General features: G+C 38.9%; 1 protein-coding gene across 15 annotated transcripts in view; it reads right to left on the minus strand.

Annotated features, from left to right (window-relative positions):
- Positions 1–15,245, minus strand: part of DNM1L (dynamin 1 like) — a 48,764-nt gene extending 33,519 nt beyond the window's left edge. For 4 of the 15 annotated variants that reach the window (XM_073223271.1, XM_073223266.1, XM_073223264.1 and 1 more), the window contains exon 1: positions 15,007–15,243. In XM_073223271.1, the coding sequence (XP_073079372.1) occupies positions 15,007–15,210 (204 nt within the window). In that variant the 5' untranslated portion in view covers positions 15,211–15,243. Of the gene's footprint in view, positions 1–15,006 lie in introns of all 15 variants that reach the window. The other 11 variants (XR_012125726.1, XM_073223263.1, XM_073223262.1 and 8 more) reach the window with 6 other exon arrangements.
- Positions 15,246–16,624: the final 1,379 nt, after the last annotated feature.

Genomic DNA, 16,624 nt, shown 5'->3' on the forward strand with positions numbered 1-16,624 from the left:
TATCCAGCTTTGCTAGGAAGTACAGAGTACTAACCTCAGGCTGTAGCAGAGCTGGAAGCAACTGGGGTAATATTCCAATTTTACTTCACATTATATTGAATAGGTAGTGAAGGGACAGAAACTATTCTGTTGTCTCTTGGTAAGTTTTTTATATTTCACTGCATCTAAAGAATGGTTATAATATGGGTGGATACAGAATTTCATAATCACAATTAACTTTCCTAGGAACTCTAAATTTTAAACATTTTTTCATGTCGTCTAACATATTCTGTTGCAGTTTAGGGGTCTGACACCAGCCTGATTCTTTCCCTTTCAAGAAAATTGTTTTATCCTCCCTCTTGGTATTCTGACACTTGGAGAATTCGAGGGGGTGGGGGGAAGATGGGGGAAATGGTTGTTTGTTTGTTTGAATTCAGAAATTTAACTGGGGCATGTCAACTCTTTCAATATGTGTGCCCAGCAAGTCATATCTGAAAACGTCATACTTCAGCTCTGGGAACTTCCTGCCCATCATGTGTGTGATTATTCTTTCCTTCTGCTCCAGGGGCTCTTTCCCAGCCAACTATGATAAGGATTTTGACTCCAACTCCCACTGTAAAGTCTCTTCTCTAATAAATTTCATAACATATGTTTTTGATCCGCCTTTTAGGAGAATTTGTCAAGTGGTTTTTCTATTTCATAAATTAGATCTTCAGCAATTTCAGTATGATTACTGCTTCCCAGTCACCCCCACTATGCCATTTTGTCCTTGCTTCTTAAATGAAATATCTCACTAAGAGTACTTTTTTAAATTTCTCTTTGGAACTCTGTACTAACTTTAGTTTGCTGCTCTATCTGCCCTAATCTTCTCTTTTACGGTACTGATTTTCAGTTAGTTGTACATTTTTATGTATCTATATATTGGACTTTTTAAAAGACAGGGGTTGTTATGCACTGAGTTCTGTCCCTACAAAATTCCTATGTTAATGCCCTAACCCCCTCAGAATATGTACCTCAAAATGCGACTGTTTTTGAAGACTGGGCTTTTTTAAAGAGATGATTAAAACAAGGCCATTAATCCAATCTGACTGGTGTCCTCATAAAAAGAAGGAATTTGGACAACAGGAGCACTATTAGGGACGTAACACACAAGAGAAGACCATCTGAAGACACAGCAAGAAGACAGGCAGCCCCAAGCCAAGGAGAGAGGCCTCGGAAGAAGCCAGAGCTGCCAGCACCTGGACACTGGACTTCCAGACTGCAGAACTGTGAGAAAATTAGTTTCTATTGTTTAAGCCACCCAATCTATGTGATATTTTCTTAGGCCAGACTAGCAAACTAACAAAGGGGTTACAAACACAACTGCCCACACAAGCAATATCCTGAATGAGCAAATGAACCGACTTCATTCAAAATGACATCAGACTGTATTCTTCTGACATTCTGTTTGCATATTAAAATATAAAAATATTTCTCACATCTCACAAAATATTTCTCAAGAATATTAAAAATAGAAGAATATTTCTTAAGTAGTCTTCAACTTTCCCACTTTTGATAGAGACACAGAAATAGGAAATATATCATCCTTTCCATAAAAAGAACAGAAGAGCACAACACATGCATGATGATAAGCGGCAGCCAAGGGAGGCAAAAGGAAGCAATGGGGGCTGTGGGCGCCTGGATACCGTCTCGCCCATCCACAGCGGGCGCATTTTTCAGATCCACTGGGAATGAGGGCCCAGCATTGTCAAATTTTCTGACTTTTTTAAAGAAAACTAGACACATGGGCCTTTTGATTAAACCACCAATTTTTAAGCATTGGCAACTTTTTTTTTTTAAATACTGTATGTCCTGTATGGTGTTTCCAGTTCAAGATAGCTACACAGATGATCCTAAACTGACCTACCATGGACACACCAAACCTACAGAAACAACAGAATAATCCCCTCTGGAAGAAACTCCAAAACTAGTTAAGCAACCCCTACTCATCGGGCAAATGACAAAAACCCACAATGAAATGGGTAGGAGAGACTGAGACACAATTTCACCCTAAACCCCCAATTCCAGCACCAAGACTGATAATCAAGAGGGAACTCATAACTTCTCCCTGAACACAGCTTCTCCCTGAGGAGCAAAGGGTATGAGGCCCACATCTGGTACCCTGACCTCTAATGTGCACCTGAGAGATGGACCGCCACAACATCTAGCTTTGAAAGCCAACAGGGCTTACATCCATGAGACCCATGAGGTTACAGGGAACCGAAAAGCAATTCTTAAAGGACTCATGCAGGCTCACCAGGGATAACCCCCAAAAGGCACGGTGCAGAGGGGCCAGACAGAACACCCAACTATCTTATTCTGAAAAAGGTGTATTTGCACATACTTTAAAAGCTGCCACCTGAGGGTCCAGCTTCCAATCAGCCTGAATTGAGGTACTGACTGAGACCATCCCCCCCTTTATGACACTGACAGATCACAGCACACCCTCAACTACTGTGAGCCACTAAAAACAAAGTAGGCTGCTTGGACAATCACAAAGATTAGAAACAACCAAAATCTAGGACAGGGTTGAACAATAAAGTTCATCTTCTACACAACACCACTCTTTCAAGACGGGGAGAGATGGCTATTTTATCTAATGCATACAACAAAAACAGAGAATTAAGAAAAATGAAGAAATAGAGGAATATCTCCAAGTGAAAGAACAAGACAAAACTTCAGAAAAGTCATTAATAAAAACAGAAATAAGTGGTTTTCCTGATAAAGAGTTCAAATTAAAGGTCATAAAGATGCTGAGCTTGGAAGAATGTATGAACAAACAGAGAATTTCAACAGAGATAGACAAAAATGAACCTAACAAAAACGAAAGAGCTGAAGAATACAAAAATGAACTAACAAATATAATGGAGGGGTTCAACAGCACAGACTAGATGAAGCCAAAGAAAGGATCAGTGAACCCAAAGACAGGGCAGTGGATCTTATCCAATCAGAGTAGCAAAAAGGAAAAAGAATGAAAATGAGCAAAGATAGCTTAAGGGATTTATAGGGTAACATCAAGTGAACCAACATTTGCATTTTAGGGGTCCCAGATGAAGAAGATACAGAGAAAGGGGCAGAAACTTATTTGAAGAAATAATGGCCCAAAACTTTACTAACTTGGGGGAGGAAACAGATATCCAGATCTAGGAAACTGAGTTCCAGACAGGATGAACCTAGAGACCCACACCAAGACACATTAAAATTAAAGTGTACAATGTTAAAAACAAGAACACATTAAAAGCACAAGAAAAACAGCTTGTTATGTACAAGGGAAACCACCACCATAAAACTATCAGGGTTTGTTAAATAGGAACTTTGCAGGCCAGAAGGGAGCGGCATGGTATATTCATAGTGCTGAAAGAAAAACAACAGCCAACCAAGAAAACTCTACCCAGCAAAGCTGTCCTTCAGAATGGAAGGAAATAACAAATTTTCCACACATGTAAAAGCTGAAGGAGTTCATCACCACTAGACCTGCCTACAAGATTAAAGGGACTTCCTTAAACTGAAACAAAAAGGTGTTAATAATAGAAAACATACGAAACTATAAATTTCACTGGTAAAAGTAAATATATAGTAAAACTCAGAATAACCTAATATTATATAAGTCATGGATTAATCACATCTAAATCTAGTATGAAGACTAAAAGACAAAAGCAGTAAAAATAACTAAGACATAATTTGCTAATGGATACACAAGATAAAAATGTAAGCTGTGACATCAAAAACATAAAATGTGGAGGGAGGGGGTAAAAATGTAGAGCTTTAGAATGTGTTCAAGCTGAGGTTGTTACCAACTCAAAATACTGTTGGTTTTGTGTAAGCCTCGTGGTAACCACAAAGCAAAAACTAATGGTAACATGAAAGAAAAAGAAAAGGAATGTAAACATACCGCTAAAGAAAATCATCAAATCACAGTGTAAGAGAACAAGAGAAGAGACCAAGGATTATAAAACAGCCAGACAACAACAAAAGCACAGTAAGTCATACCTATCAATAATTACGTTAAATGGACTAAATTCTCCAATCAAAAGATACAGAGTAGGTGAATGGATTAAAAACACAAAAGCACCTGTATGCTGTCTACAAGAGACTCATTTCAGAAGTAAGGACACACAGAGGCTGATATTGAGATGGAAAAGGTACTGCAATGCAAATGGAAACCAAAAGAAAGCTGGCATAGCTGTACTTTTATCAGACAAAATAGACTTTAAGACAAAGACTGTATTAAGAGACAAAGAAAGTCATCATATAGTGATAAAGGGTCAATCCAAAAGACTGTAAATGTAACATTTGCAACATTTATGCACCCAACACAGGAACCCTAAATATATAAAGCAATATTAACAGACTTCAAGGGAGAAACAGAGAGCAATATAATAACAGTAGGGGACTTTAATAACCCACTTTCATCAATGGATAGGTCAACAAAGCTGAAAAATCAGTGTAGAAACATTGGCCTTAAATAACACAATAATCCACATGGACTTAACAGGTATCCACAGAACATTACATCCAAAAGCAACAGAAAAGATATTTAAGTGGACATGGAACATTCTCCATGGCCACCATATATATTATATGGTACGTCACAAAACAAGTCTTAATAAATGTAAGGAGACTGCAATCATATCAAACATCTTTTCTGACCACAAAGTTATGAAACTAGAAATCAATTACAAGAAAAGTGGAAAATTCACAAATATATGGATATTGAACAACATGCTATTGAACAACCAATTGACAAAAGGAGAAATAAAAACAGATCTTGAGACAAATCAAAATGAAAATACAACATTCTAGCAATAAATGCCTCCATTAGGATACAAGAAAGCTCTCAAATAACCTAACTTTATACTTCAAGGAACTAGAAAAAGAAAACCAAAGTAAGCCCAAAGTTAGGAGTTAGTAAAGGAACAAAATATCAAAGATGAGCAGACATAAATGACATAGAGAATGAGTATCACAGAAAACTAAAATCTATCAAACTAAGAACTGGTTTTTTAAAAGATAAAATAGACAAACACTTAACTAAACTCTACAGATAAAAAAAAAAGGGCCAGAACTCTACAATCATGAATGAAAGAAATGCTAAAACTGGTATCATATAAATCGTAGTATCTTAGGAGACTACTACAATTATATGCCAAGAAATTGGACAGCCATGAAGAAATGGATAAATTCCTAGAAACAACCTACCAAGACTGAATCATGAAAAATGGGAAATCTGAACAGACTAATTACTACTAAGGAGGCAGAAACAGTAACCAAAGCCACCCAACAAATGTCCAAGGCCAGACAACTTCACTGGTGAATTCCACCAAAAGAACTAATACCAATCTTTCTTAATTCTTCCAAAAAATAAAGCAGAACACTTCGAATCTCATTTTACAAGGTCAGCATTACCCTAATACCAAAACCAGACAAGGATCCCACAAGAAAAGAGTATCAGAAGCCAATATCCCTGATGAACATACATGCAAAAGTTCTCAACAAAATATTAGGAAAATAAACTCAATATGTTAAAAGAGTCATACACCATGATCACATAAAATTTATTCCAGGGATACAAAGATGGTTAAACATCCACAAATTAATCAATGAGGTATACTGCATTAACAAAAAGGATAAAAAACCATATGATCAATGCAATAGATGCAGAAAAATTATTTGAGAAAATTCAACATCCATTCATAATAAAAATCCTAAACAAAACAGGTAAAGAAGAAACATACTTCAATAAAGGCCACTTAAGATAAACCAATTACTAACCTCACACTAAACAGTGAAAAGCTGAAAGCTTTTCCTCTAAGATAATAGGCAAGATAAGGATACCCACCCTTGACAGTTTCATTAAACATAGTTTTGGAAGTTCTAGCTGGAGCAATTTGGCTAGAAAAAGAAATAGAAGATATCCATATTGGTAAAGAAGGAGTAAAACTGTCACTATTTGCAGATAACATGGTAATACACATTGCAAACCCTAAAGATACCACCAAAAAACTGTTAGACCTAACCAATAAATTCAGTGAAGTGGCAGATTATGAAATCAATGTACAAAAACCTGTTGCATTTCTATCACTAATAACGAACTATCAGAAAGAGAAATTAAGACAACAATCCTACTTACAATTGCATCAAAAACAATAAAAATCTAGGAATAAATTTAACCAAGCAGGTGAAAGACCTATACACTGAAAACTGAAGGACACTAGTGAAAGAAACTGAAGGCAGCACAAATGAGTAGAAGGATATCCTGTGTTCATAGACTGAAGGAATCAATATTGTTAAAATGTCCATACTACCCACAGCTATCTACAAATTAAATGCAATCCCAATCAAAATATCAATGACATTTTTCACAGAAATAGAACAATTCTAAAATTTGTATGCAATCACAAAAGAAAACAAATAGCCAAAGCAATCCTGAGAAAGTAGAATAAAGCTGGATGCATCATATGCTTCCTGATTTCAAACTATATTGCAAAGCTATAGTAATCAAAACAGTATGGTATTATCACTGAAACAAATACATAGATCAAGGGAACAGAAGTGAGAACTCACAAATAAATATGATGACTCACATATGGTCAATAAATGTGATAAAGGAGTCAAGAATATAAAACAGAGAAAGGACAGTCTCTTCAATAAATGGTATTGGGAAAACTGGAAGCCACACGGAAAAGAATGAAACTGGACCACTATCTTACACCATACACAAAAATTAACTCAAAGTGGATTAAAAACTTGAATGTAAGACTTCAAACCATAAAACTCCTAGAAAAACACATAAGCAGTAAGCACCCTGGCATAGGTCTTGGCAATGACTTTTTGGATTTGACAACAAAAGCAACAGCAACAAAAGTGAAAATAAACATGTGAAACTACATCAAACTAAAAGGCTTCTCTGCACAGCAAAGAAAACTATCAACAAAATGAAAATGAAACCTACCAAAGGTAGAAAGTATTTGCAATCCCCATCAAAAAAATATGCAATCCCCATCAAAATATCAATGGCATTTTTCACAGAAATAGAACAATTCAAAAATGTGTATAGAACCACAAGACAACAAATAGTCAAAGCAATCCTGAGAAAGAATTAAGCTGGAGGCATCATGCATCCTGATTTGAAACTATATGCAAGATTATAGTAATCAAAAGTGTATTAGCATAGAAATATTAATAAGGGATTAATATTCAAAATATACAAAGAACTCATATAACTCAACAGCAAAAAAAGCAAATAATACAACTGAAAAATGGGCAAAGGACCTAAATGGACATTTTTCCATTCATGGCTAGCAGGTACATTAAAAGGTGCTCAACATCACTCATTATCAGGGCAATGCATATCAAAACCACAATGAGGTATCAACTCACACCTCAGAACGGCTATCATCAAAATGATAAGAAATAACAAGTGTTGGTGAGGACATGGAGAAAAGGGACCCTTGTGCACTGCTGGTGGAATGTGAACTGTTGCAGCCACTACGGAAAGCAGTATGTAGGGTCCTCAAAAAATTAAATCAGAACTATGATTATGATCCAGTAATTCCACTTCTGGGTATTTGAAGGAAACAAAACACTAACTCAAAAACATATACGTACCCCCATGTTCATTACAGTATTATTTACAATAGCCAAGATAATGGGAACAACCTAATTGTCCATTGATGAATAAAGAAAATGTGGTGTACATATATATGTATATATAATTACACACACACACACACACACAATGGAATACTATTCAGCCACAAAAAGCAAAGGAAACCCATTGTGACAACACAAATGGACCTTGAGGGCATTATGCTACAAGAACTAAGTCAGAGTAAGACAAATACCATATGACCTTACTTATATGTATAATCTAAAAAAAACAGGGAACAGATTAGTGGTTGCCAGAGGCAGGGGATGGGTGAAATGGGGTACAGTGGTCAAAAGGTACAAACTTCCAGTTATAATATAATGTACAGTATGGTGACTAAACATAGTAATAATGTATACATGAAAGTTGCTAAGAAAGTGAATCTTAGAAGTTCTCATCAGAAGAAAAATAATGTAACTGTGGTGATGGATATTAGCTAGACTTATTGTGGATCATTTCACAATGTGTGTGTATATATAAATTATGCTATACATCTGAAACTAGCATGTCAATTATATCTTAATTTTAAAAATTGTTGCCAACACACAGAGAACAAACAAAACATGTCTGTTGGCTCCCAATTTTTTACCTCAATATTATGAATGGCGTTGGCTTCAACAATTCGTTGGATCAGAGCTTGTTTTCTGCTGGTGATTTAAATACCCAATGTCTGATTCTTTCGAGGAAGGTAAATGGCCACTAGAGTTCCAATGCTGCGAAGGTCACAGCTGGCCTGCTCTGAAAACAGGGCGTTCGTTCCTGGCACTCCAAGGCCTGCTTTTTCATCTTCATATACCCCCAAAATTGATTCAATATTCTGTAGGAACTAAGGATTTGAGTGCTTGGTTTTGGTGTCACCTGTTAGTTTCTTCCCAACTGCACTCTACTGAGATTCCTAGTTCTGAATTTATATTTTGAGATGGAGCTTTTCACTGAAAAGATGTTGTCATATTTTTGGCTGTCTTATTAACTAGCATCATTTGGTAGTTGGGAGTTCTAAACATTCATGCCACATTAACCAGAATGATTCAATATTTAACTTCTTAATTTTTTATTTTTCACTTCATAAGACAGGCCTTTCAATTCTTTATTTTGATATTAATGTAACAGATAAAGATGTACTTACTTTTTTAATTTTATTTAATAATAACTTTAGATTTACAAGAAGAGGTTTCCTTCATATTTGCCTCACTTATTTTAAATATTTCTCAGAATGTCCTTAGAAATATTAATTTTATGGTATTTAAAATAAACTGTTTTTACCTTATAGCTCAAACCCTTTAACCCACTGGCAAATTATAAAGTTTCAACCATTTCATAATTTATGGTGTTAAAATGTGGTCTTATACTGAATAATTTTTGCACCTATAACCCAATAATATTAACACTTCAACTATCCTAGATCCAAACAGACTAAAATGCTGCAGTCCTTAGGGACAAACTTTTTTCTTGGTTATAAAACTACAGGCCCAGTTGCTAACTGGAACATAGAAAAGAGATACAGATGTCTTATAAGGCCATGAACTCAAATACCAAGATATCCATAAAAATCTCTACTTCTATAAGCAGAAAAGCATGAGAAAAGTGACATGAAACTACATACTGAAGAAGCTCAATGAACTCCTGAGGATAAACACAGAGATCCACATAGAAACAAGTTATACTCAAACTACTGAAAGACAAAGACCAATACTAAGCAGCAAGAGAAATGCAGAGAAGCAACTCCTGTAACAAGGGATCCTCCAAGAGATTAACAACACAAGAGATTTCTCATCAGAAATTGTGGAAGCCAGAGGCATTAGCATGACTTAAAAGTGCTGAATTAAGTGGGAAAGACAGTGTAGCACAGAGAAGACAAGTGGAGACTCTGTGGCATCTTACTACACTGATGGGCAGCGACTGCAGTGGGGTGGAGGGGGCTCAATAATATGAGTGAATGCATTAACCACAATGTTGCTTATGTGAAATCTTCATAAGATTGTACATCAATGATATCTTAATAAAAAAATTTTTTAAAGTGCTGGATGAAAAAGAAAAAAACTATCAAGAATTCTGTGTCAGACACAGTATTGCTGGTATGGCATCACTCCTTAAAGCAATCTACAGACAGAAACACAATCCCTATCAAAATCTCAACATCCTTATTTGAAGAAATGGAAATGCCAACTCTAAAATTCACATGGCATGGCAAGGGACTCCCAACAGCAAAAACAATCTTAGGGAAAAAAGAATAAGGTTGGGAGGCTCATACTTTCTGATTTCAAAACATATTAGAAAACTACAGTAATCAAAACAGGGTGGCGCTGGCATAAAGATAAACATATGGGTCAGCGGGAAAGAACTGAGGGACCAGAAATAAACCCATACATCTTTAGTCAACTGATTTTCAACAATAGTGCCAAGACCATTCAATGGTGGAAAAACAGTCTCTTCAATAAATGGTACTGGATTGACTGGACAGCCCCTGGGAAGAATATGGTTAGACCTCTACTTCATACCAAAGATAGAAATTTACTCAAAATAGATCAAAATCCTAAACTAAGGGCTAAAACTACAAAACTCTTACAAGGAAACATAAAACAATAAATTTTCACGACCTTGCATTTGGCAAAGTCTTAGACGTGACACCAAAAGTGCAAGCAACAAGCAAACAAATAAACTGGATTTCATCAAAATTAAAAACTTTTGTGCAACAAGGACACTATCAAGAAAGTGAAAAGACAATCTACCATAATGGGAGAAATATGTATAAATCCTATATTGATAATGGCCTAATATCCAGCATATATAAAGGACTCTTAGCACTCAATAATAAAAAGACAAAGACAAATAACCCCAACAAGCACATAAAAAAATGTTCAATATCATTAGTTATTAGGGTCTGCTAGTCAAACATATAATACCATCTCACACACTCACTACAAAAGCTATGGAAATAACAAGTGTTGGTGAGGATACAGAAAAATTGGAGAACTCCTACTTTGCTGGTGGGTATGCAAAACGACTCCGCCACTGTGGAAAACAGTTTGGTGATCCTTCAAAAAGGTAAACATAAGATTACCAATGATCCAGTAATTCCACCCCTAGTTATATAGCCAAAAGAACTGAAGCAGGTACTCAAAATAGTTACACACAAACGTTCTACACCAAAAGGCAGAAATAACCCAAGAGATTATCAACAGATGAATGATAAACAAAATGTGGTACATACATATAATGGAATGTAAGTCAGAAATTAAAAGAATGAAGTACTTATGCACACAACAATGAATGAACCATGTTATGCTAAGTGAAAAAAGCCAGACATAAATGGTCACATATTATATGATTCCATTTCTAAGAAATACCCAAAACAGGTAAATTTAAAGAAACAGAAAGAAGACTGGTCATTGCCAGGGACTGCTGGAAGGAGAAGTGACAGCTTAATAGGTATGGAGTTTCTTTTGGAGGGATCAAAGTGTTTTGGACCTAGACAATGGTTGCATATTATTAATGGACTAAATGTGACTGGATTGTTCACTTTAAAATGGCTAATTTTATTATATTAATTTCACCTCAATTTAAGTCTTAGAATAAAAAAATGAAGTAGCACATGACCTATACAAAGAAATTAGAAAATGAAAGAGAAAAATCTAAGTTTACCTAAGAACACTCAGAAGAAAACACTGAAGGAATGAAAACTATAATCAATAGTTGGTGCCAAATTACTAAATGTCACAGAGCCATCACGTCTACAAACACAAGACAAATACAGGTTCATCCCTAGAACTTTTTCTAAGAAGACAGTAACAAGAGTTGGTAAGGGTGTACAGAAACTGAAACCCTCATACACTGACAGAGGGAATGTAAAATGGTGCAGCCAACTGTGGAAAACAGTGTAGCAGTTCTTCGCAAAGTATTTAGTGCTACCAAATAACCAAGTAGGGTATATACCAGACAACTGAAAACATGTTCACACAAAACCTTGTAAACGAATGTTCACAGCAGCATTATTCATCATAGCCTGAAGTGGTAATAATCCAAATGTCCATCAACTAATGAATGGATAAGCAAACTGTGACATATCTGTGCAATGGTGTATTATATAGCCATAAAAAGTAATGAAGGACTAACATATGTCACAACATATGTGAACCTAAAAAAAACATGCTAAGCACAAGAGGCCAGACACAAAAGGCCATATAATGTATAATTCCTTTTATATGAAATGCCCAGGAGGCGTCAGAAAGCCGATGAATGATTGCCAAAAGCTAGGGTGAAACGGGGAGTGACTGCTAACAGTGGTAATGGCTGCAACCTTGTGAATATAGTAACCACTGAATTGTACACTTATAATGGCAAATTTTATGTTACATGTATCATATTTCAATTTTTTAAATGTTAAATAAGCTGGTTTACAACCTGGTCACTTAATACTCAAGATTTATTTTCCTTTTTTTTTTTTTTTGTATGAATTACTGAAGGTGGAGTTCTGAAATCACTGGAAAAGAAGGCACAGCAAAAAGCACATTACTGGCAACACTGAGCCAGAGTCTCAGGTCAATGTCATCTGCACTGGAATTTTTCTACTAGGTAGTGGTTTGGGTTACATTCCTGAAGGGATTCCCCCTTCCAATTTTCAAGAAACTGTGTTATAAAATTTCTAAGTTGAGTCACAAATGTTGTGTAAGTTTTATCTCCTCCACCTACAAAGTACACCGTGGTCTAAAAGTACCAACCTTCTCTCCCCATTTTCTGTTCTTTCCACACAGAAGATCTCAGCTAAAGAAAGAGGAAAGCAATTTATTTAGCTCAATCATAAAAACTGTGAGTGATCCACAGCTGTAAACATGATTCTCTCTCCTCAATGACTCCAAGTCTCTAGACCCCAAATAAGGATTATGTGGGCAATTTAAGTTTAAAACATTCAGCGGGTAGCAGAGGTTGCCTGGGAGGAGATGTTTTGGAGCAAGAAGCCACCAATATCAACCTGCTACAGAACAGAGGTAAGCCCTTACACTCAGCCTCCTGCTTTTTCCAGCTTCATGCATTTTAAAATCAAAGACTCATTAGTTTACTTTTCAAATCAGGATCTATGAACCATGTGCATCCGAATCACCTGTGGTGCTAGCCCAGCCTAAATTCATCAAATCAAAATCTCTGGGGAGGGAATCCAGGGAACTTGTTTTCTAAGTGATTCTTATATACACTAAGTTTGAGAATCTCTGTTCTAAAATGCTCTGCAAAATGGGACCTGCAGCCATGTAAGGAACAGGAAATGTGTAAGATAGAGACTGTACCTATATTATGAAGACATGATCACTGCCACCGAGAAGCTGACAAGTCAGAACTGATTTCAGAACACTTACTATCGCTGGAACTCACTACACACTCCTCCACTAAATGTAACTGTGAAGCATGTGCATTAGACATTACACAACGTTAAACGGCATAGATGACAAAGTAAAGGTGCACTTGTATTCAAATCTAGTAGAAGAGGTTTTCTCCAACATATTGAGGAAAATATGAGAAACTTTCTATTCTTACTTCTTCTGTACCTGAACAATAAAACATTGAATTACAGCTAATAAAGACCTGAATGAAGATAACCTTTATTAAATCAAGTCTTAAAACTAAGTAATTCCCTTTAGGAGTAATTTCAAACATCAACACACAAATGTGGCTACAGTTACATGTAACTGCTACTACTAGCATGGTTTATCCTAGCACATGCTAATGGCATTCACATGGTAAGACTGTCACTGTTCTACTCTGTCCCTCCCAATTCTGCCAGTTTTACACACTGAAATAAGCCATTTTGTAAGAAATATCCTTCTTGATTCTAAACTATTTATGATGACACACTATAGCCCTGATTCTTTTACTGCTTCCAGCTTAAAAAGCATTGAGTATCCCTTTAAAATATATGGAAAAGTACACTTAAAAGCATATGGAAAATTTCTGGTTTACAGCTACGTAACAATTCCCAAGTAGTACTAAGGAATTTTAATTTATATCATCTCTCATTCTATTTACAAAAACAGGTTCTGGTAAAAGTCCCAGTGTTTTAAAATACCTAGTTACCCTAAGCAATATTCAAAATATTTATGCAGCACCTACTACATAGCCCAGACTACTCCAGGGGCTAGGAGTAGAAACATATAAGTGAATGAAATACGCTCAACAAAAATACTGCTCATCATTCATTAGGTTGGTGGTTCAGAGTCTCACTCATTACAAATATTAAATAGCACAATATGTGTAAGGCAGGACTGAGCAGAATCTATACCAATCTATGGCAGACCAAGACATTTGTTCCTGAAATAATTTCTACTGCTTCACCTATTTAAAAGAAAAAGAAAAAATGTACGGAATGTCTGGTTTCAAAGGTTTCCAGTGTTTGTATGCACTCCACAGTATTTTGAACATTAAGTTCCCTCTCATAGTATTTATACCCTACACTTTTATTTTGTAGCAACATGTTAACACCTCATGGAAAATGATGAGGAAACGGTCCCCTTAAGAAGATTAAGAAAGGAAAGCACTTAAAATCAATATAGTAAGTTATCTCTAAAATGCTTTTCTCTGAACTCTTTAATATAAAGTCCCACGATTTCTCTTCACCCAAGAAAAGCAGTGGGGAGAGAAAATGAAACTTATACTTCTCTGTCACTTCAGAAATAAATATTTCTTCAACACTTCTGCATATAAAAAATTGTGTTATCTCTAAGCAGATTCAACACGTTAAGACCACAGAACCCTGATGCCCAATTTACAGGGGGGACAAAAACCACAGCCCAGGCAGGAAAACTGGATATTCCTACCCAACCCCCAGGACAGGGGTCTGAGGGGTTTTTGTCTGTTTTCAATGGGTCTGGTTGTTTCTGCTTTTGTTTTGACTGCCTCGGAATCTCGAAACCCGGGGGGACTGCTCGCAGGAAGGCACGCCGGGGGCGCTGCCCAGAGCGGCCTTCTCGGCCCCGACCGCGCGGCCCCAAAACCGCCTACGCAGCCCCGGGCGCGGCGAGGACGGAGGCGAACAGCCCGCCGCGCCGAGACCGACCGCGACCCGCCGGCCCCGCACCGCCCGCGCGTCCCCCGGCTGCCCTTGGAAGCGGCGGCCCGCGGGCGAGGCCGCGCCCGGCCCCCGCGGACTCCAGGCCCGCCGCCCGGCCCCCAGCCCGCCCCCGAGAGCAGCGGGCCCGCCGCCCCGGCTCCGCCCCTCGCGCGGGTGCAGCCCAGCCCCGGGCGGGCGGGCGTGCGCGGGGAGCACGGGAGGCCGGGGCCGCTCGGACCCTCCTCCGCCTCGGACGGGCCTCGAAGGCCGCCCCGGAGCCGGCGGGCGCGCCCCCGCCTCTCACCTGCGTCCCCACCACGACGATCTGCGGCAGCTGGATGATGTCGGCGCCCACGGTGTTGAAGACGTCCTGCAGCTTGTTGATAACAGGAATTAGCGCCTCCATGGCTCCGAGAACGCGGGACCCCCGCCGGCCTGCCGCGCGATGAATGGGGCCGGAGCCCGGAGTCCGCCTCCCTCCGCCTTCTCCTCGGGAGCCGGCGCCCATTGGGCCCCGCCCGCCGCCACCGGCCCCTCCCGGCAGGCCGCGCGCCCGGGGCAGGCGGGGAGCAGAGGCTGCCGGGAGTGGTAGTTCCGCCGCGGAGGCGGCCCGAGGCCTACGGAACGCCGCGCGACGCGGACAGCCCCGAGCTCGGAACGACGGCCGCTTCGGCGGCGGTGTTACCCGGGCGCTCGTCAAAGCCCAGGGAGCGAGGCCCGGGAGCAGGAGAGGAGAGAAACTGTGATGCCTGTCCCCGAGGCGTTAATGGGTGTGCAAATGCCACCTGCGAATGTGTTGAGCTCAGAGCAGTCACGCCATCCAAGAGGTCATTTCCTTGTGAGGATGCGCGGATTGGAAAAGCTTAGACCCTCGGACAGCCCAGCCACGTGCAGAAGGTCTGCAGGCTGATTCTGGAAGACGTTGCAAACGTTGCAGACGTTGACGGGGCTAATGGTGCAAAATACAAAATCAGCCCAGGTAGAGCACGCAGATTTTCCAGTGTTTTTGTGAAAACGGGTTCAGAAAGAACCTTAAGAGTGTCAGAGTTTTAGAGGAGAAGGGCTGGGACCTTGTTCAACATACTCTGTATAAAACTTTATTCGCTGTGGCCGGAGTCCTGATGAAGTGGAGATTTGTAACTACCTTACCGGGTTTTTGCTAAGTGTGCCTGCTGTTCTATTCCTGGATGTTGTTTTTCCTTTTAGACCGTATCATCTCCCCTCCACAACGAACCTCCAAAGGTTTCCTATCTCAAAGTAAAAGAAAGGTGCTATCTGAGCAAAGACCTAAAGTAGGTGAGGAGAATGTCCTCTTCCCCACTTTATTTTTCTCCATGCCATTTATCGCCATCTGACATGCTATAGAGTGAACTTGCTCTCTTCTCTTTTCTTGTTAACATATCAGCTCCTAGAGGCCAGGGATTTTTGACTGCTCACTTCACTGATGCATCCCCAGCCCCTGGAAAGTGACAGGATAGTTGCCATCTCATTCCACTCTGAGTAACAGATTGTAATGAGCTTATGAGGGCAAAGTGCAATGACCAGGTGCATCATGGGGCACTTTTTCTAGTCTGAAGGGGAAGAGAAGAAGTTCAAGTCTTCCTAAAGTCACACGATTTCATCTCCATGAGGGCAAGGACCACTTACAGTAGGGGCAGCTGTGCACTACACACCTTCAGTGGGTACCGTTCACCTGCACAGCCAGACACAGTGGCCCTGAGGAACCTGCTTGATTTGTTCAGGAGGATACACGGTAGGTAGTCAGTAACACTTGAATGAAATAGTATCTAAGCCAAGACATAAAGGTCCACCTGGTGTTTTGGCATCTTAGCAAGTTTTATGCACATTCCCTTCTCTCCTATTTTTCTTTTTAAAAACATAAATTTCAGACACCAAGTGAGACAAAAATTTCAGAACTTCTA

Source organism: Manis javanica, chromosome 15, assembly GCF_040802235.1.
Source record: "Manis javanica isolate MJ-LG chromosome 15, MJ_LKY, whole genome shotgun sequence".
In the NCBI taxonomy this organism is placed as follows: Eukaryota; Metazoa; Chordata; class Mammalia; order Pholidota; family Manidae; genus Manis; species Manis javanica.